We start from the raw sequence: 21,870 nt of genomic DNA, 5'->3' as shown, positions 1-21,870 counted from the left end.
AAATATCTGCATTGAATTTTTTCAATGGCTTCTCCTAATTCTCAATACAGATATGCTGCCCCATGTATTAAAATTTGGGAAATCAACTTTCTTGAAAAAAAAGTTCAAAGTCAATTTTTCACAACTGTATATATATTTTTATTCACGCAAATTCCTTAGGTTCAAAATGCACCCAAATAAAAACTTTCAAAATCAATACAAAAGAAAAATTGTCCTTTTCAAATATCTGATTGACAATAGTGAAACTCTCACATTCACATATAATAATAAGAAGTATACATCGTTAATATTCAAAGGCCAAACAAATTGTATTTCATAAAATTTAAAAAAGGAATTCTTCAGACATTGTTTGTCCCTTAAGTGTCAGTTTTTATCATAATTAAAAGCAACTTTGATTTAAATGTATTTATAAATATGTTACATTTAAAAAGTAGTCTGAAATATGTTCATTTTTGTGAGGCCTGAGATACATGTATGAAATATTCACTTTACTACATACTACCGGCAAAGTCCACTACATGAATATAAACAATCACGCCGTACCACACACCTACATACCAGTTTATTGGATATTTTTACAAAAAAACAATATCATAGAACATGAAAAACAGTCAAAAAAGTATGAATAGTAAAACTGAGAAAAAATATTCCTGACTCGGAAACATGTTGATGGAGAGTTGAAATGCAATGACGGCTTGATCTAGAGTCAAAGTACAGCTACAGTGGCAGCAATGGGTGTGGCTTAGCATGTGGGCGGGCCTATGGGAGGGGCCAACACATCCGCCCTAGCTTGGATAACAACCAATCAGATTCTATTTGTGAGAGTCACAACACACAGACTCAGATGTGGTAGAATGGGATATTAAATATTAATGTTTTCATTTGATAGTTCTAACATATGCAATAATATATTTCCCAATTAGATAAATTATTTGACTTTTTATCTTGAAATATAACAGCTTTACAGCCTTCCAAACACAAAATAAAAATTAAATTACTTTGAATCTTTGAAAACAAAAATTCTGCATAAAATCTACTGAAATAATCTTAACTTTGCATGTTCCTTTTCAAATAAAACCAGTATGTAGTGTGATCTCATTCAATCTACTTGTAAACAGTATATACTTGGTTTAATACATTATCATATCATTGTGATGTTTTGGTTTTGATCAGATATGAAGAAGTCCCATCTAACCAATCACAGCCAAGATAACATCCTGTGATGGTTGCCATGACAACAACAGGCAGCCATTGAAACAAACATTCACTGCATTGTGTGGTTTACAGCAAGAACTTTGCTCATTTACCCAACAGTTATAACCAGTATCAGGAGGTCATTTACACCTATGAATATGACAACAAAGGGTTCAGTTATTCTTACAAAATAAATATCTTGATAATGTATCTTTGGTGTCAATGATTACATGAGATACTACTTGGCAGGCTTAACCTCCTAGTGTTGCATAGTTTGATCAACAATGGTCCCTGTGCAGACAGTATGGTGGGAGCAAATGCAGGGGAGAGTTAGGCCAGTGTAATTAATTCTCAGGTTATCATCCCTCATTAAAGACGTGTTTTGCTTCAACAACTTGATTTGTATACTCCCCGGGGAGCTGAGATTTCTATACTCCCCAGGGAGCTGAGATTTCTATACTCCCCAGGGAGCTGAGATTTCTATACTCCCCAGGGAGCTGAGATTTCTATACTCCCCAGGGAGCTGAGATTTCTAAACTCCCCAGGGAGCTGAGAATTAATTTGTATGCACACTGATCCAGGGATAATAATAATGTAGCACCACGAACACTCACTTGGTGAATGGAATCTGCCGCATCATAAATGGACTTATTATAATATTTATTAATATTAATAATCATAATTATTTTTTGGTTGAACTCAATTCTAAGTCATTGTGTTCTCGAAACGACTAATAAAGCATGATGTTTCTTCAAATTTAATAAATAAAATGTCTCCCCCATTTTTCAGGTAAATATGGATGATAATTCAGTAATTAATTCCTACGACCCTAACATAGCACTGTTTTTCGTATCATGTTAGGCAGTGTTTAACATACCTCTCTGTCCTTTCATAACCACTTTGTTAGATCTGATAAACTGAAGGCAAAATCTATTAACATTATTTTGGTATAAAACTTTACTCATAAAAAAACCCACATCTTTTGACAAATATTGCAGTTATTTTGAGGACTGATCTCTTATTTAAAGACATTTTTCCATTTCAACATCACCAGTCATGGCTATATTTTAATTTTCAAAAATTGATTTAAGAGTTACTAATTCTATCATTATGAAATAAGTTATGTTATTTTAATAATAGTAAGACCACAAGGTATTTTACCACTGCCTTAGACGACACATCAGTTAATGTTCGCAAAAGTTTGTTATTCAAATCTGAAGAATTAATTACCTTCTTGTGCGAACAGTTTATAAGCACGTTTTAAGAAACCAAAAAATATTACACTAATCGTTACTTAGAGAGAAAGACAGTACATAAAAATGAGATTCAAAACCATTTGCAGATACTTTTAGAAAAAATTTACAATATGTATTCAAAACTCTCCTTTTTTTCAAGAAAAAGAATGCCATAAACCTGAAAAAGGTAAATGTGATAATGCCCCTTGAAGTTAAAAACATCAGCTACTTTTGATATATTTCCAAAACAAATCTAATCCAAACTATATTTTCTAGTCCTATGTTGCAACTAACATACAATGGAGCACATATTGCAAATGTTAATTTACCAAAATTAATTTCTCTACATTCCCACCGATACAGACATGGGTATAATTTTCGCCAATTATCACATTCTGCAAATAAGTTGTTCCGACTGAGAAAACGTCCGCTCAGCGATAACAAGATGACAAGATTGTAGTTTGTAAGCCTGCCTTATGGTGAACATACAAAATGGCCGCCACTGTAGACTGTACTGCTGTGTCATCATGCATGGCCGTTCTGCTTTTGTGCCACATAGTCACTATAACTAACAGTAATTTTTTCACTACGGTATCGAATCAGTCGTATACTTTTCCGAATTTCTGCATTCACTGGACCCTTGAAACCGCCTTTGTGAAGAAGAGAGTCAATTGTTTGAATTCGGTCCCAGCCTAAAAACAAAATCTTGCATTAAACATTGTTTGTTTGTCTGTTTATTTGTTGTTTAACGCTGCACTCAACAATATTCAAGCTATATGACGGCGGTCTGTAAATAATTGAGTGTGGACCAGACAATCCAGTGATTGACCTCATGAGCATCGATCCACACAATTGGGATACAATAACATGCATCAACCAAGTCAGTGACCCTGACCACGCGATCATGTTAATCGCCTCTTACAAGCATAGTCACCTCTTACAGCAAGCATGGGTTGCTGAAGACCTATTCTACCCCTGGATCTTCACGGGTCGAGTGAGTGAGTGACAGCAGTTAAACTGTGTTTTGAACAGTATTCCAGTTCTATCACAGTGTGTCAGCTTGATGTAGGATGAAAGCCTGAAGTGATGCAGGTCTCAGACATTTACCACTTTGTTTAAACTCACGAGCACAGGTACGGGGCTGACAAACCTAGAAACATAACAGGGTGAATTTGGGATCCAAACCCACAACCATTAGTCCCCGCATGCCATCCTCCCAAGGCAAGTTGAGTTATAGACTGTAAAAGTCCAGTTTCCACCACTAGACTTTTATAGTCAGCTAAATCCCTTGACTTAAGAAGGTGCTGGTATGCTAAAGGTGAGTGAGTGAGTTGGGTTTAACGCAGCTTTTAACAGTATTCAGTTAAATCATGGTGTGTCAGATAAATTTTGGAGGAAAGCCTGTAGTGACGAAGGTCTCAAGAGGTTTACCACTTTGGTGAAACCCACAAGCACAGGTATGGTGCTGACAAACCTAGAAACATAAGGATTAGAGCCCACAATCATAGGTTTCTGGCGTGCCCAAGGAAAGCAACTCTGCACATCAAAGTGCAGTGCCTTAGATGACCCGTGACCCTGTTGCTAAGGAAGCATTTGATATCATCACTTATTTGATGGCAATGTTGCATTCCAGTCCCCATGGAGATGGTTAGATTTGGTCTCCAGCAACCTATGCTGGTTGTAAAGGCAACTTGATAAATCAGTGAGTGAGTGAGTGAGTGAGTATGGTTTTATGCCGCTTTTAGCAATATTCCAGCAATATCACGGCGGGGGACACCAGAAATGGGCTTCACACATTGTACCCATGTCGGGAATCGAACCCGGGTCTTCGGCGTGACGAGCGAATGTTCTAACCACTAGGCTACCCGACCGCCCCACTTGATGAATCAGACTTTGTGACCTGTTGAACGTTTAATTGTTTATGGACGACACGTAATAATAATCAAACCTGGATCTTTCAGAGCAAATATTATTTGATGTCACATTGTCAGGTATATAGCAGATGTCTACGGACACCTCATAACAACCCATTGTACCACAAAGGTTGCAATAATACTGTATTTTCCACTTTACTTAGTGAAATTTTGACAAGAGACGCCGGCAGACATAATGGGTACTTTCTAAATCACAGTCGAGTGATCAAGATATATATATGAACCCACTGTTCTGTATCTCGACACGGAGACAAAGTCGACATCCCCTGAATTCGGAGAGACAATAGGAGTCAAGCGGTGTCAAGCGGTGTGCAGACGCAGTGTGCAGATGCGTTGTGAAGACGGGTTGTAATGTCAAATAGTGTGTCTTTTGTCACAGTTCACGGTTCTCGACAGATCTCGCGGACAGGGATATAGACTATAGACCAGGCGCCAGAACGGTATCTACCTTGTTCTACCGCCACCTCCGGTAGGTAGGTGGCAGTTTTCTTGTTCCCCTTTTCATTGATGAACTCGATTCTGATGCCGTGCACGCCCACCTGGTAACATATTGGAATGTCATCAGAACTCATTCAATTAAATTCAGCCATATAAAACACATTCTACCATAAATTTGGAAATCTCTCCATTCTGATTGGTCAATTAAAGGTATCAAATAACAACACTGCTATCAGAACCCATCCACATAAATTGAGCTATTTAAAACACTTTATGCTGTGAATTTGGAAATCACTCAATCCTGATTGGTAAATTGGAGGTTTCAAATCACATCACAAGAACCAATCCACTTAAACTGAGCAATATAAAACACATTATACCATGAATTTGGAAATCAAGGGTTTCAAATCACAATGTCATCATGAATCCATCCACTTAAATTAAGCTATATAATACACATTATACCATGAATTTGGAAATCAGGGGTTTCAAATCACAATGTCATCATGAATCCATCCACTTAAATTAAGCTATATAATACCCATTATACCATGAATTTGGAAATCAGAGGTAAACCAGAGGTTTCAAATCACAATGCTATCAGGGCCCATCCACTTAAACTCAGCCATTTAAAACACAAAATGGCTGAATACAAGTTATGTGAGCTTCATTTTGATCTGCATCAACAGACTACCACTGTTTCTACAGATACACCGAAATCAGTCCAATATTGAGGCAAGTGTTGTCAGTGGTCAGTGATGTGAACTTCCTGGCAATCTGAATTACTGCTCATGTTTAAATTAATAATTTGAAAACAATCTGAAAAAATAGTTTGAAGACAGTCTTACTATCATCACATCAGATCAGATCTTTTGATCAGATTTGATACCTGAAGATCTGACAACCCTAAAGGAGGTCAGGTGAGGTGACATCTGATCAGATAAAAATGTTTAAACCAAACGTCATCAGCAAGCGGTACCTTGAGATTTCAAGACAAAGTCACAAAGTCTTGTCACAATGGAAACCTTGGGACAACAAACAACCAAAACTAACAACACCCATTCTAAAATCACTATTAGTGTAGATCTCATATGTTGGTAAGACATCATGTGTCTGTAGACGTCATGTGACTGTAGACATCACGTGACTGCAGACATCATGTGAGTGTAGACGTCATGTGACTGTAGACATCATGTGACTGTAGATGTCATGTGACTAGACATCATGTGACTGACTGTAGACGTCATGTGACTGCAGACATCATGTGACTGCAGACATCATGTGACTGCAGACATCATGCGACAGTAGACGTCACGTGACTGCAGACATCATGCGACAGTAGACGTCATGTGACTGTAGACATCATGTGACTGCAGACATCATGTGACTGTAGACGTCATGTAGACTGTAGACGTCATGTAGACTGTAGACGTCATGTGACCCACCTCCCAGTCAAGGTAGTCAGCAGCATCCTCGAAGTGGGTGAGTATTGACACGGAACAATGGAGTTTGGGGAAGTCCTCCTTCTGGATTGGCTGAAATCGGCTATCTTTCATGGCACTGAAACATATCTCCCAAGTGGATAAATCTGCCATCTTTCATGAAACTGAAACACAGCTTTCCTATTTACATAGTGAATAAATCAGCCATATTTCATGGCACTGAAACATATCTCCCATATCTACCAAGTGGATAAATCAGCCATCTATCACGACACTGAAACATATCTCATACATTTACATAGTGAATAAATCAGCCATCTATCACGACACTGAAACATATCTCATACATTACATAGTGAATAAATCAGCCATCTATCACGACACTGAAACTTATCGCATACATTACATAGTGAATAAATCAGCCATATTTCATGGCACTGAAACATATCTCCAATATCTACCAAGTGGATAAATCATCCATCTTTCATGACACTGAAACATAGCTTTCGTATTTACATAGTGAATAAATCAGCCATCTTTTATAGCACTGAAACATATCTCGTATATTTACCTAGTGGATAAATTGGCCATCTCTCATGCCACTGAAACACTGCTCTCATATTTACCTAGTGAAAACTTGATAACATAACTCAATTGCCTAAAATTATTTGCCAAATGTTTGAAAAAGACAAGCAACATGTGATATCAAGTGAACCCTCTAGGAAGTATCGCTACAATGAAATTGCATCACAATTCTTAGCACACCATTGTGACATCATCAGTTGCCATGACCATGATGACACCACAATCAAATGACATCTCTAGTTTCTCTGCCACTGAAGCTGGTAAGCTGCTCTTTTCAACACTCTAGACACTGGACATTAGCGTTTACAAACTGAAAAAGCTGGAAGAATCATTTTTGATGTTAAATAGAATCTCAATCTTGTGTCACCCCAAGCTGACATATATCAAGACTTGTTCAAAATAGCGATAGAAACTAACAGTTTTAGTACACTAAACCCCATAATGTCAACATATAGCTAATCACTTAAAAATGGCAAACTTCTACTAGTCCTTATTGGGCAGTAAACATTGGTAAATGGCAGGATAACATCATGAAAAAGTGTATCCCTACATTTAGTGCTTCCCTTGGTCTGTATAAAGAGCATTCAAAATGCTTCAGATGTTCTCAGACAGCAATAATTTGCAAAAGTCTTATGGCATAACTTTGCTCTTTGATTAAAAAAGATTGTGCACCTAATTCTTCAATATTCTTGTCAAGATGATCATTAATTTTTAACCTTAAAATTAAATGACATATTATACTCCTCAATGAATCGGATGGACCATGTTATATAACAAGGTGGGATATCCGTGTAACTATGGTAACATAGAGCCCCACCTAGTGACAGCGTATTCCCTGAGACCTCCATGGAGGCTGGTGGCGGAGAAGGTGCCGATACACCCTCGCAGGCGCCGCTCACGCCCTATCTTCCACGTCACAAACAAAGGGCTGAAACAAACAAAAAGGGCATAAGTCTTAGAACACCTAGGAAAACATATCACAGACATCTTTTTGAGGATATTATATTTGTGTTCATGTCATACTATATTTATGACACGAGTGTCTAAATTTGGTATTTCCCCAGGAGGGAAACACCGAAATTTAGGCATGATTGTCGTAAACAGAGTATGACATTAACACTCATATAACGTTCTATTTATTACCAAAGAAGATGTCTACATACAGAGATGAATTTTAGTGTTTTCTCTATAAGGACAGCAAGTCACAACAGCAGCGAAACCACTATTTGTCGAATGACGTCAACAATCTTCCGCTATGATGTCGTTTCTAGCATGTCTAGTGTGACATCATTCCAACCTCCCATCACAATAAGATTCAAATGATGTCAACAATGCCATCGGGATGACGGAAACAATACACTGTTGTCTTGTGACGTGATATGACCTGATATGTTTGCCCTTGTAGGTAAAGAGGACACATATTACATAATCAGTGCATGGAATCAATTTGTGCATGGAATCAATCAGTGCATGGAATCAATCAGTGCATGGAATCAATCAGCGCATGGAATCAATCAGCGCATGGAATCAATCAGCGCATGGAATCAATCAGTGCATGGAATCTATCAGTGCATAGAATCAATCAGCGCATGGAATCAATCAGTGCATGGAATCAATCAGTGCATGGAATCAATCAGCGCATGGAATCAATCAGTGCATGGAATCAATCAGTGCATGGAATCAATCAGTGCATGGAATCAATCAGTGCATGGAATCAATTTGTGCATGGAATCAATCAGCGCATGGAATCAATCAGTGCATGGAATCAATCAGCGCATGGAATCAATCAGTGCATGGAATCAATCAGTGCATGGAATCAATCAGTGCATGGAATCAATTTGTGCATGGAATCAATCAGCGCATGGAATCAATCAGTGCATGGAATCAATCAGCGCATGGAATCAATCAGTGCATGGAATCAATCAGCGCATGGAATCAATCAGCGCATGGAATCAATCAGTGCATGGAATCAATCAGTGCATGGAATCAATCAGCGCATGGAATCAATCAATGCATGGAATCAATCAGTGCATGGAATCAATCAGCGCATGGAATCAATCAATGCATGGAATCAATCAGTGCATGGAATCAATCAGCACATGGAATCAATCAGTGCATGGAATCAATCAGTGCATGGAATCAATCAGCGCATGGAATCAATCAGTGCATGGAATCAATCAGTGCATGGAATCAATCAGCGCATGGAATCAATCAGTGCATGGAATCAATCAGCGCATGGAATCAATCAATGCATGGAATCAATCAGTGCATGGAATCAATCAGTGCATGGAATCAATCAGTGCATGGAATCAATCAGTACATGGAATCAATCAGTGCATGGAATCAATCAGCGCATGGAATCAATCAGCGCATGGAATCAATCAGTGCATGGAATCAATCAGTGCATGGAATCAATCAGTGCATGGAATCAATCAGTGCATGGCGGCTGGTTGTCTTCCCGGTTGATGGAGGAAGTTGTGCATACAAGAACTAGAATTATTGATGATGTTTTCCGTTATCGTTTTTCCATTCCCAATGGTGGTTATAGTACGGCTTCATTAATACACTCAGCTTTGGACAAGGTTGGGTGAGCGTTAATATTTTAATATTTTAATATCATACAGTGATTGGCAAGGACAACAGGACTAGTGCCAATTTCTAATGCTGTCATAGTAATGGAAGGCCGTTGTTAGCATGGTTAGCACACATGGTTAGGGAGGGGCACAAATATCAATACCGTATATATCTTGGCTCAACTATCTCTGTGACAAACATTTACTGAAAACTCACTGAAAAGATTTCCTGGTCACATAATTATATGCCAAATTTGATTTCATGTTTGATGGATTTCATCAGCTACCAAGATGTAGGGGTAACAAAAGGGTTACCATGGTTACAGGTGACTTATCACCAATATCAGTCATAGCAAACACAGTTTAGGAATGTTACAATAATATTTCATATTACTGTAGATTATCATGGATCATGAGACAACTGCTAACATGTGTTTTCATTTATTTTAAATGCAAACTCAAATCTTCACAATCCCAATTATCTTGCCCTATCATTCAACTCTGTATTCATAACATATTCACAAACTGTGACAAGGTACTTCTTGCCTCAAAAAGAAAAAAATCAACGACAAGAATAATTAAAGGAAATCTGAATTCCTGAAAAAGCTTCCAAGCTCCGTCCCACTGATCTCCTGTTTCCCAATATTGATCTACTTACCTCAACATGCTCAGTATCCTACAAGAGACTCTCCCCATCAAAACTACACATTTATGACAGAATCAATACTACATTTATTCTCTAACTAATGGATGCAGAGCAGCTTCAGACATTGTTGAAGAGTAGGTCCATTGTCGGACAATTTCATTTCCACAATTTTGCTTAAATCTTTGATCGTAACAGATACCATCAAGTCTTGTTAAGTGACACTTCAGGGGACTGAGCCAAAAGCGTTTAGGGAGTCTAAAATAGGAACCCGTCATTTAATTAAAATTCTTGGAGCTTTTTGTTAGCAGCGACAATATATTTTTTGGGTCACTGCTTCAAAAGACGCAATATATTTCTGTGAAAGGATGAGCAATTTTTTTTTTTCAAACAACACATCCACTGCTCTGAAATGTAGTAGGGCCTGGGACCACCATTGCTCAGAAATGAAGTAGGGCCTAGGGGAAACTATTGCTCAGAAATGAAATAGGGCCTAGGGGAAACTATTGCTCAGAAATGTAATAGGGCCTAGGGGAAACTATTGCTCAGAAATGAAATAGGGCCGAGGGGAAACTATTGCTCTGAAATGTAATAGGGCCTGGGACCACTATTGCTCAGAAATGAAATAGGGCCGAGGGGAAACTATTGCTCTGAAATGTAGTAGGGCCTAAGACCACTATTGCTCAGAAATGAAATAGGGCCTAGGGGAAACTATTGCTCAGAAATGAAATAGGGCCTTGGGGAAACTATTGCTCAGAAATGAAATAGGCCTAGGGGAAACTATTGATCTGAAATGTAATAGGGCTTGGGACAACTATTGCTCAGAAATGAAATAGGGCCGAGGGGAAACTATTGCTCAGAAATGAAATAGGGCCTAGGGGAAACTATTGCTCTGAAATGAAATAGGGCCTAGGGGAAACTATTGCTCTGAAATGTGGTAGGGCCTGGGACAAATATGGTTCAGAAATGAAGTAGGACCCGCAGCAACTATTGCTCAGAAATGAAGTAGGACCCGCAGCAACTATTGCTCAGAAATGTAGTAGGGCCTGGGACCACTATTGCTCAGAAATGTAGTAGGGCCTGGGACCACTATTGCTCAGAAATGTAGTAGGGCCTAAGACCACTATTGCTCAGAAATGTAGTAGGATCCGCAGCAACAATTGCTCAGAAATGTAGTAGGGCCTAAGACCACTATTGCTCAGAAATGAAATAGGGCCTAGGGGAAACTATTGCTCAGGAATGAAATAGGCCTAGGGGAAACTATTGATCCGAAATGTAATAGGGCCTGGGACCACTATTGCTCAGAAATGAAATAGGGCTGAGGGGAAACTATTGCTCTGAAATGTAGTAGGGCCTAAGACCACTATTGCTCAGAAATGAAATAGGGCCTAGGGGAAACTATTGCTCAGGAATGAAATAGGCCTAGGGGAAACTATTGATCTGAAATGTAGTAGGGCCTAAGACCACTATTGCTCAGAAATGAAATAGGGCCTAGGGGAAACTATTGCTCAGGAATGAAATAGGCCTAGGGGAAACTATTGATCTGAAATGTAATAGGGCCTGGGACCACTATTGCTCAGAAATGAAATAGGGCCGAGGGGAAACTATTGATCTGAAATGTAATAGGGCCTGGGACCACTATTGCTCAGAAATGAAATAGGGCCAAGGGGAAACTATTGCTCTGAAATGTAGTAGGGCCTAAGACCACTATTGCTCAGAAATGAAATAGGGCCTAGGGGAAACTATTGCTCAGAAATGAAATAGGGCCTAGGGGAAACTATTGCTCAGAAATGTAGTAGGGCCTAAGACCACTATTGCTCAGAAATGTAGTAGGATCCGCAGCAACTATTGCTCAGAAATGTAGTAGGGCCTGGGACCACTATTGCTCAGAAATGTAGTAGGGCCTAAGACCACTATTGCTCAGAAATGTAGTAGGGCCTAAGACCACTATTGCTCAGAAATGTAGTAGGGCCTAAGACCACTATTGCTCAGAAATGTAGTAGGGCCTAAGACCACTATTGCTCAGAAATGTAGTAGGGCCTGGGACCACTATTGCTCAGAAATGTGGTAGGGCCTGGAGCCACTATTGAGTGAGTGAGTATGGTTTTACGCCGCTTTTAGCAATATTCCAGCAATATCACGGCGGGGGACACCAGAAGTAGGCTTCACACATTGTACCCATGTGGGGAATCGAGCCCGGGTCTTCGGTGTGATGAGCAAGTGCTTTAACCACTGGGCTACCCCACCGCCCTGGGGGCCACTATTGCTCAGAAATGCAGTGAGGTCATTTAGACAATTTTATAGAAATCAATGACCTCTCTGGAATTAGTAGCAATATGAAGCCAGCTGAATCATGTGCACAACCAGATCCATACGCAGCCTCATTAAATCAAGATATTACCGAATAGGAAGTCTCCAGCTATATTGATAAACATGATGAAAAGCATCATTTGTAAAGGGTGACCCCAACAATTACAGAGGCATATCATTGATAAACCTCCCGATGCATATAATCTATTTGCTCTTATGTTTCTGCAGTTCCTGATTATATATTACAGTTACAAAAAAAGAAACCATATTCGACGTAAAGAGCGCCCCGCTCTAATAAGCGCCTGTGGCGATATTTGCTGATATATTGGCTAGTGCACAATCCCAATTAGCATGATTAGCACCCCTTCCGATTGATCAATGTACACAAGACTTATTTATTCGTGAATAATGTGCACTTGTGTGTTATATGCACCCTTAATCATGGGCAGTTAAATTCTGGAAACATATATCTGTCGTATGTAAACGTATGTAAACATTTCAGGCTGTCAGCACAAACCACGAGATTTAGGATCTTTCAACTCTGATTTTTTCACCCAAACAACATTCAAATAAGAGCCCCCTATTTCTAATTTTGAGAGCGCCCTGGGCGCTTATTACGTCTGTAGTTGGTTTTGAAAGTTTTTGTGAATTAACTGGTATGAAAGCATATGTGAAAAAGGTTATGGTGTTTGGTAACAGTGGCCCACTACAACACTATTGGTATCTTCATGGCCAGAAGCTTGATGTGGTGTCATTTTTTATATATTTAGGTATAGCCAGACTAGTAAATACTCAAGCACAGACCTGCCTTGAATCACAAGCAAATGAAGATCTTATGCAATATACATGTATCAAAAGAGAGTAGGTAATATTAATTGTACTGATCTTTTCAGGATTTTTAATGTAATGTTTACACCAATATTGTGTAAGGGGTCAGAAACCTTGGGAACAACATACTGTAAAACTGTGGAAAATATTCAAATACAAAATATTTCCTGAAAGTTAGTAAACTACATACAATCATTTGGTACTGGGTTAATGTGGTAGAGCTTCACAACAAAACAATAATGATTAACAATCAATGTTGACAAGGAATTTTACTGTGTGCACATTGACAAAGCTTTCCAGCTAACTTGGCTGAAACCTGAATAATTGAGAACAGCTATCTTCTACCAGTTTGTTAAACAATTTCTCGGCTAGTAATATTGTCCATGTAAACTGACACCACGGATTTAATTAATACATCTATATTTTTTAAATTTCTGCTTGCAGTAAAAATATAATATCAATTTTTAAATTTTTAGTCTAAATCTAAATGTCATGGGGATATATACTGCGTAAATCATACTATCAGAATATTCATTATTATTTATCAGAGTTACTTCCATCTGTTGGATTTTTCTTTGCGCTATGTTGACCTTGGTTTTAGTAGTCATCCATTTTATCATGACACCATTGCAATCTAGACCGACATCTTCATTGTCTCACAGAAGTTTGAACGCACAGATGGGAAACAATCAATAGTTATTTGTGTAAACTATGTCAATACAGATTGTTCAGATTTGCAGAAGTTATTATTGAGTATTTGATACTCCAAAATGTTTTTAAGAACTGACCATTGAAGTGTGAAGCTGGTGCAGATGCTGAGAGAGAGAAATAGTTTATTTATGTGTCATGAGTTACATAGGCTGTGTACATACCAAAAGATGGACATATATTTTAAAAGTAAGGACCCTCCATAAGGCTTACGAGACACGATAAATACATGTGTGAATAAAACATAAGAATACTGTTCGTATACTGGGGAACCTACGGACAGCTCGTGTTGAAAAGAACTGGCCCTTCTACATTGGCTACAAGCCAACATTGCTTCAAGCACAAAATAACATTCTTCCTACAGCTGGTTTTATTTTTTGAAATAAACAAAAACAATAAGGCTAGACACAAATATTAGCATATCAATTAACTAACCAAGGGATCCAGCATTTTAAAATTGAGGTGTCCCAAATATCAATATCCTCTCACAGATAATTTTACTGCCTACAAAATACTACATTTGTTCTTCAAGAGGGGGATCCTGAACCCCTGTGCGTATGAACCCCCCTCTGGATCCCCTAGTCTGTCTTACAGACCCTGATACAAATATATATCAAATATATATCAAATGCAAATGCAGCCCATGCAAGTCTATAATGTTTGGCAAGTCTAGATTACTGCAGTATCAGTCTGAAAATGAAGAGAGTCACTGGGCTCCCTTTTATTATATTTTTATTAAGATAACTGAACAACTGTTTTTTCTGTACGATATGTTCATTTCAGAGACTAGATGTTAGTCTATGGATCCCCCTATGCTACCATATGGCTTAGGCTATCAACTGTCCAATGTAACTGCTCCTAATAGCAAGCCCTGGACTATTTCTACTCGCCACAGGCCAGCAATTAAGTCTACCCTTCATAAGCAGTTTCATGAATGACGAAATATTTGACCTAACATTACCATGTAATTAATCATCTAGAACTGTTTCCACAGCAAATATATCGCTTGGGTGAGATCAAACAATATCTTGGCAAGCCTTAGGGTTATACACTTATATGTCATCCACAGTCAATCAGAGAGGCTGACATACAATCTTTCAAAAACGTTGACGCCCAGTGAGCGTGCATAATACTTGAATGCTGATCTGAACAAGACATGACTCACAGAACACTGCACCCTGTGAGCGACGGAGAATCAAAATGTTGTAAAAACGTTAACGTAAGACTATTGGTGAAATTAAAAGTTTTTCGGACCAAACCCACATGAATCTACGAAGTAGCAATTTGCCTTGATCAGACACACCCAGTCTGGTGTTAAAGCTGACGTGACAAATAGCTGTCACTCACAACATAACCAGCACCCACATCTTATATGTCAAGGTTCCTGCTTTTATAATGTATAATTTAGTGATGAAATAGGTGTCATTACCTTAAAATAGAAAATCAATATTTCACTCAAGTGAAACAACACTTATGTCACAAGCTCCTTCCCACATGTGACACCTTCGTAACACTCTCAGTAACATCGCTGCCACCAGTGTGTGACACCTTCGTAACACTCTCAGTAACATCGTTGCCACCAGTGTGTGACACCTTCGTAACACTCTCAGTAACATCGCTGCCACCAGTGTGTGACACCTTCGTAACACTCTCAGTAACATCGCTGCCACCAGTGTGTGACACCTTCGTAACACTCTCAGTAACATCGCTGCCACCAGTGTGTGACACCTTCGTAACACTCTCCGTAACATCGCTGCCACCAGTGTGTGACACCTTCGTAACACTCTCAGTAACATCGCTGCCACCAGTGTGTGACACCTTCGAAACACTCTCCGTAACATCGCTGCCACCAGTGTGTGACACCTTCGTAACACTCTCAGTAACATCGTTGCCACCAGTGTGTGACACCTTCGTAACACTCTCAGTAACATCGCTGCCACCAGTGTGTGACACCTTCGTAACACTCTCAGTAACATGGCTGCCACCAGTGTGTGACACCTTGTAACACTCTCAGTAACATCGCTGCCACCAGTGTGTGACACCTTCGTAACACTCTCAGTAACATCGCTGCCACCAGTGTGTGACACCTTCGTAACACTCTCAGTAACATGGCTGCCACCAGTGTGTGACACCTTCGTAACACTCTCAGTAACATCGCTGCCACCAGTGTGTGACACCTTCGTAACACTCTCAGTAACATGGCTGCCACCAGTGTGTGACTCCTTCGTAACACTCTCAGTAACATCGCTGCCACCAGTGTGTGACACCTTCGTAACACTCTCAGTAACATCGCTGCCACCAGTGTGGATGCAGCCATTACAAGAATCTTCCCAAGATAGACACAATTTTTATGGATAACAACTTCTTTAATACTGTGAAAAGCGACGTTTCGGTATAGATCCTTATACAGTTGTCAAGCAAGACCTGACAACGGTATAAGGATCTATACCGAAACGTCCCTTTTCACAGTATTCAAGAAGTTGTTATCCATAAAAATTGTGTCTATCTTGTCTTCCGTCAACTTCTAAGTAATGCCTATCAAACAAAGAAATTTCCCCTCTAACCCCAAATGTAGTAATGTTTATACTTTTGTTTATGTCTTTGGGAATGCCATCATAGTGAATTTTGAAAAGGTTTACGACTGACCATATTTCCCAGATGAATTTACCTTTTTGTTTGTGTGATCAGATTAGTTCAAAATTGAAGATGATATACATACTTACTATATTAATTACATGAAAGTTGTAATGAAACAGAAATTCAAATTGACAAACAAAGAAAATAATTTAGCAGGGGTAAGAATATTCGCATCACAGCAATCATCACTTGTTTGTAAACATAACGGTCAGTCGGCTGTGAGTTCAACTCCAAGCATGGTTGTAGCCACCTATCACAGTGGGGAGTTTTGACTAGTGGCAGCTATAGTATAGAGAGCTCTGCAAACGGGATATCGCTGTGAGGAACTTGCTAATATCATTGCTGCAGAATGAAAGTAGTTCTACAATAAAGCCAGGACTACTTTCAGTCTGCCCAAGTAAGATTATGGTTTTCAGAGTAAACGTGTCTGTCACCATCTTCCCGAGGCAAGAGAGTTAACGGACTATAAAAGTCCAGTTTCTAAATAGGCTGGTATCACGGAGTTACATTTTGGCTGGACTAACGAGACTTTGCATAGTCCAATCAAAATCGTGCAATGAAATCGAAATCCGGTTCATAAACTGAAATGCAGATTTCGGTCGATTGCAGGGTTTGCAAAGCATGTGCACTGCCAACTCGTTGTCAACAGATATTTTCCAAATCTTTTCATGTTTTCAATCAAGGTGCTCGCGTGATTTGATGAACTTCGCGATGTGAGACCCGTGTTATCACGATATAGACCTTGATTATCGATTAGATCATCTTGACTGTAAGCCGCCATGTTTGAAGCAAAAGCAAGTGATACAAGAGGTGGAATCTGATTGGTCCATAGGAGAGGCTTAGAAAGAACATAACTCGTAATACCCACTGGTGGCGCTACGATCGAGCCCAGGAATTCCTGCCTAGTTCGGCAAGGGTGGAAACAGGACTTTTAAAGTCAGTTAACTCTCTTGCCTCGGGAAGATGGTCTGTCTCATCTCATGACCACACTCAGGCCCAATGATGATATAGCATTCCACCACGGCCACACGCTAATTTGCATATCACGTGACCAGACTTTTCTCCTGTTTGTAAACAAACATGCTTATTCTGAAATAAGCAGACTGGCTTATTGGAAGAAGTTTGGCGTGTTTTGCATATTGTTTTGCATAGTACACAGATATGCTACTACACCGGCAACATAACATCAAAGTGACAGTTTCACTAGCTCTCCATAGGCTTCGATGACAACACATAGGGCCCCACTCTCCTACCCAGAGTTCCATGCGGCCGGCAGCCAGCTAGCATAGTACCTCTGCCACAGGCCAGCGCCATGTGACGATTCGTCACATCTTTCACAGTCCATTCAAGATATTGCATATGCTTTTCATCCGTTTCATGTTTGACAAGTCTACACATTTTCATAAACAAATGTCAAAGAATGGTTAACTTTCATTGAGAAAGTATGCAAATATGTAAAAATCTACTTGTTTTTGCGTAGTTATCCTATGTTTACATTGGTTGGACGGCTCCATGTGCTGTCATCGATATCCAACGGAGAGCTAGCGACACGGCCACTTTGATGCATAAATATATATTGTCATGCAACTCACTGTCGCAGTTGTAGTAGCATATCTACCGGTATATAGTTATGCAAAACAATATGTAAAGCGCCCCCAAATACTTGCATTAGTCCGTTCTATACTGATTTCTGAAAAAGCGTGTTTGTTTACAAACAAGAGAAAAGTCCGGTCACGTGATATGCAAAGTAGCCTGTGGCAGTGGTGTTATGCTGAGTCACCACTGCGACGGAGTGTGATAGGGCCCTATAACTCATATAAACAAAGGATAAATATGCAAATGGAAATAGTCTTTTATGTCTTAGGTTATTTTCTCAATGAAAGTCATTTTATGAAATAATTTATCTAAACGTGTAGATGCTTAAAAAATGAAACAGCTGAAAAATATGTGTAATGTGTTGAATGAACTGTGTAAGATGTGATGAATCGTCACATCTCGCTGGCCTGTGGCAGAGGTACTCGTAACATGATGGCATGGAACTCTGGGAAGGAGAGTGATCTCATGACCTGAAAGAATTGATGACATTTTCACTTGAAAATATCAAGTTTATCTGGTAATGAAATGAGATAAACATGTTATATAAGACCATGATGACAAGAAAATATAAATCATATCAATTTGTCATATCATTTTAAAAATAATATTTATTTGTCATAACATTTATATATTTTTTCTTCTACCTTAAACCTGTTAACACTAGTTACTTTAAAATAAATTGCAAGTGATTTCACGGCATTTGATAGGTTAACCAAGGTATATTTTTGTATGTTTATGTTTACACAAACCTAAATTAAGTAGTCCATGCCCACTAGCAGACTGTTTCATATTTTGCTATCATATCATCTGCACGTTTTTAGTATTAATGATTAAAAAAGCAGTCTGTGAGGTCATTATCATTGCTAAATGTATTTATCAGAATTGATTTCATACATATTTTGTGTTTACAGAGGTATAAACTAAAGAGCAGTCGTGCACACTTTGCACAAACATATTGTGTTGACTGCATTGTAGAAACGTAGCCTCACAAAAAGAAAATGGTGTCAAACACAGAAAAAGCTAAGCAGATAGTTGTCCGAAGTTCAAATCAAAATATTTTGGTGTACTTCATGACATAAAAACATGGGACTCAATATAAAACGAGTGCAAAATCGGCAACAGCGGAAGCGCTCGTTTAATCTCCAACATCATCATCATCATCAATATGAAGATTACCGTAGGATACATTCTTAAAGCTACGTGTAATGAAAGTTAATGTGAGTTTTAAGCATGGTACATAGACTTGCTCAGTCCTGTTTGATCATTCACATCACATCATGTACTTCTTACTACTGATGCACCCATCAGTCTCCCATGGCAACCACTCACAGAATCTCCCTACATGCATTTCTCTCAGTCCGGCAAATCATCACGTTCATGACAGATGCAAGAAGGGAGTGAGTGAGTGAGTTGGGTTTAACGCCGCTTTTAACATTATCCAGTTATATCACGGCGAGTCAGCTTCATGTGGGAGGAAAGCCCGAAGTGATGCAGGTCTTAGACGTTTACCACTTCGGTGAAACCCACGAGCACGGGTATGGTGCTGACAAACATAGAAACATAATCGGGGCGTACCGGGATTCGAACCCACAATCATAGGTTTCTGGCGTGCCCAAGGGACGCAACTCTGCACAGCGAATCGCGCGCCTTAGACGACTGGGCCACCCGTGCCCCCCATGATGCAAGAAGGGAGATCAGGCCTCATGAGATTTGGTTAGTAGGCAGGCTCATGTAGAAATCTAGAAATAGTATGGAAAATAATTCTTTCAGAATTAGAAATATTGCTTGCCAAACAGACTCTGCCAAGTAGACTACATGCGGGACACAGGAGACATCTAATTTACTCGTATCTTTTCTTTTATTTTGTTAAAAAAACTATTTTTCACATTCTGTTTTCCTCCGGTTTTAAGGCCATTTCCTTTGGGTTGCTTATTACTGATGATTTTATTTATATGTAAATTGAAATTATCTAGTAAAGTGTTGAATAGCAGATTTAATTGTGAAAGTTGTGAAACAAACTTTGATAATCAAATAAATATTTTTCTCTACATTTGATGATGCAAACACATAGTTGATCAATGCAAGGATTTAGGTCAATGATCATAGCAAACAGTGTGTATCAGATAGACAAACTATTGCCAAACATAAAGATGTCGTTAACAGAGGCTCACCTACATTTTTCTCTGTAGAATCATTTATCAAAACATCATGAAGAAACACCATGCCCAGTATGCTTAACACAATATGCTGCCATTTTAGTTGCCCAGGGAATCAGTAGCACAATCACTAAAAAATAGAGATATTCTAATAGAACAAATTTTCTATGAAAGCCGCTTGCTCATATCAATGTTCATATCACGACATAGAAAATGTCCAAAGTAAAAAAGGTTTGTACTGTTACTGGACATACAGATTCAAATTAAGTTCATTTCTGATTTCGATGTCCACTCAAACCTCTACCTTAAAATTATCACAAATGACCATAAATCATATACAAAACACATGATGATGAAGATGTGTTGATAAATTCTAGACAACCAGCTAGCACAAATTTGGTATATATATTTAATTTGTAAAAATCGTCAAATCAATTGAACAAATTTCAAAATTCCTCATACCTTGCTTAAACTCACAGTCATAATACATATAAATTAATTATGCAAACCTTTAATTCCATGGCAACCATGTATTAACCTAAATTCCAAAAGAGATTTGAATGTGAATGTAATTGAGATTGTAAATGTGTTGGCAGTACAGGGATCTATAAACAAACATATCATTTCATGGTTGAATTCCCGGTCAAAGGGTCAATGAGCTTAGCAGTATGCATATAGGTTGGTCACCAACAGCTGATTCAGTATCTAAAAATAGCACAAAGGCATATCACTGTTATGGTATACACACATGAAGATTATTCCACTGATTTAGAGAAACTAGAAACTTGAAGATGAAACTGTTAGTTTTATTAAAGAAGTACATTCACCATGTAATTCCTTCATCATGCTATAGTGTTAACAAGTGGACTAGGTTCAATCATTCATTAGACTGCAATTCACACCACACCCTAGTCAAGTCACTGTATTTCCAATTATACTTTGCAGTGAACTTACTTGAACATTTTAAAGGCATGTCAGAATGCAACATTATCTAATTTTGTCACAAATCTTCAACAACATTATCAGAGTAATCAAATATCACAGATTATATTATTTGTTTTGAATCCACTTTGACCTTTCTTTCAATTTCTCACCTTCCGATACAAATGGATTCGCCCAGTTATCAACCCGAGTAGAGTGTCAACAAAGGCCTTACCGCTTTCAAATGCACTACTGCGGCTAAAACTACTTCAAAATAGTTTCATAATTGCTATATGAATCTGTTACGTATGAAAACTGTATCAGAATCAAACTTGTTACTAAAATCCACTCATCATTTTCATGATAAACAGGCACTAAACAACTCGTACTGGGCCATACTCACTATGAATCGTTGGTGAAAAGGGGAGCTTTTGGTTGTTCATAACTGTACAAATGACTATGAAGTACATCAAAACAGAAGTAACACATTTCTGGACTAGCAACTGTGTATCCATTTTTGTGGTAGTTCGGGTAGACGGCGGAGCCATTGCAACAAATGGAGGGAAGTGAATTGTTCAACTTCTGTTTCTTCACTCCACAACAGCTGGCCGCCATCTTCCCCCTGTGGTCTCGCGACATTTTAGTGTAATCACGCGAGAGATAGAGGAAC

At 38.7% G+C, this 21,870-nt stretch overlaps 1 protein-coding gene across 1 annotated transcript; it reads right to left on the bottom strand.

Annotated features, from left to right (window-relative positions):
• Nucleotides 1-303: 303 nt before the first annotated feature.
• On the bottom strand, nt 304-21,860 carry LOC124139552 (AMME syndrome candidate gene 1 protein homolog). The gene is made up of 5 exons (XM_046506713.2): nt 21,604-21,860; nt 7,646-7,756; nt 6,247-6,361; nt 4,812-4,902; nt 304-3,121 (listed from the first exon to the last, which is right to left on the bottom strand). Exons 1-5 carry the CDS (start codon nt 21,837-21,839, stop codon nt 2,955-2,957), a joined length of 720 nt encoding a protein of 239 aa, XP_046362669.1. The 5' UTR covers nt 21,840-21,860; the 3' UTR covers nt 304-2,954.
• Nucleotides 21,861-21,870: the final 10 nt, after the last annotated feature.

This window comes from Haliotis rufescens, unplaced genomic scaffold (genome assembly GCF_023055435.1).
Source record: "Haliotis rufescens isolate VD_foot unplaced genomic scaffold, xgHalRufe1.0.p SCAF_9, whole genome shotgun sequence".
Lineage (NCBI taxonomy): Eukaryota > Metazoa > Mollusca > Gastropoda > Lepetellida > Haliotidae > Haliotis > Haliotis rufescens.
This window is presented reverse-complemented; position numbering and strand designations above follow the sequence as displayed.

Excerpts from the sequence above, each read along its gene's own strand:
- LOC124139552 (XM_046506713.2), bottom strand. The coding sequence starts at position 21,839 with ATGTCGCGAGACCACAGGGGGAAGATGGCGGCCAGCTGTTGTGGAGTG. Across the intron at positions 7,757-21,603 it reads CTTTTCACCAACGATTCATA|CCCTTTGTTTGTGACGTGGA; the intron begins GTGAGTATGGCC and ends TGTTTGTTTCAG. Across the intron at positions 4,903-6,246 it reads CTGACTACCTTGACTGGGAG|GTGGGCGTGCACGGCATCAG; the intron begins GTGGGTCACATG and ends ATATGTTACCAG.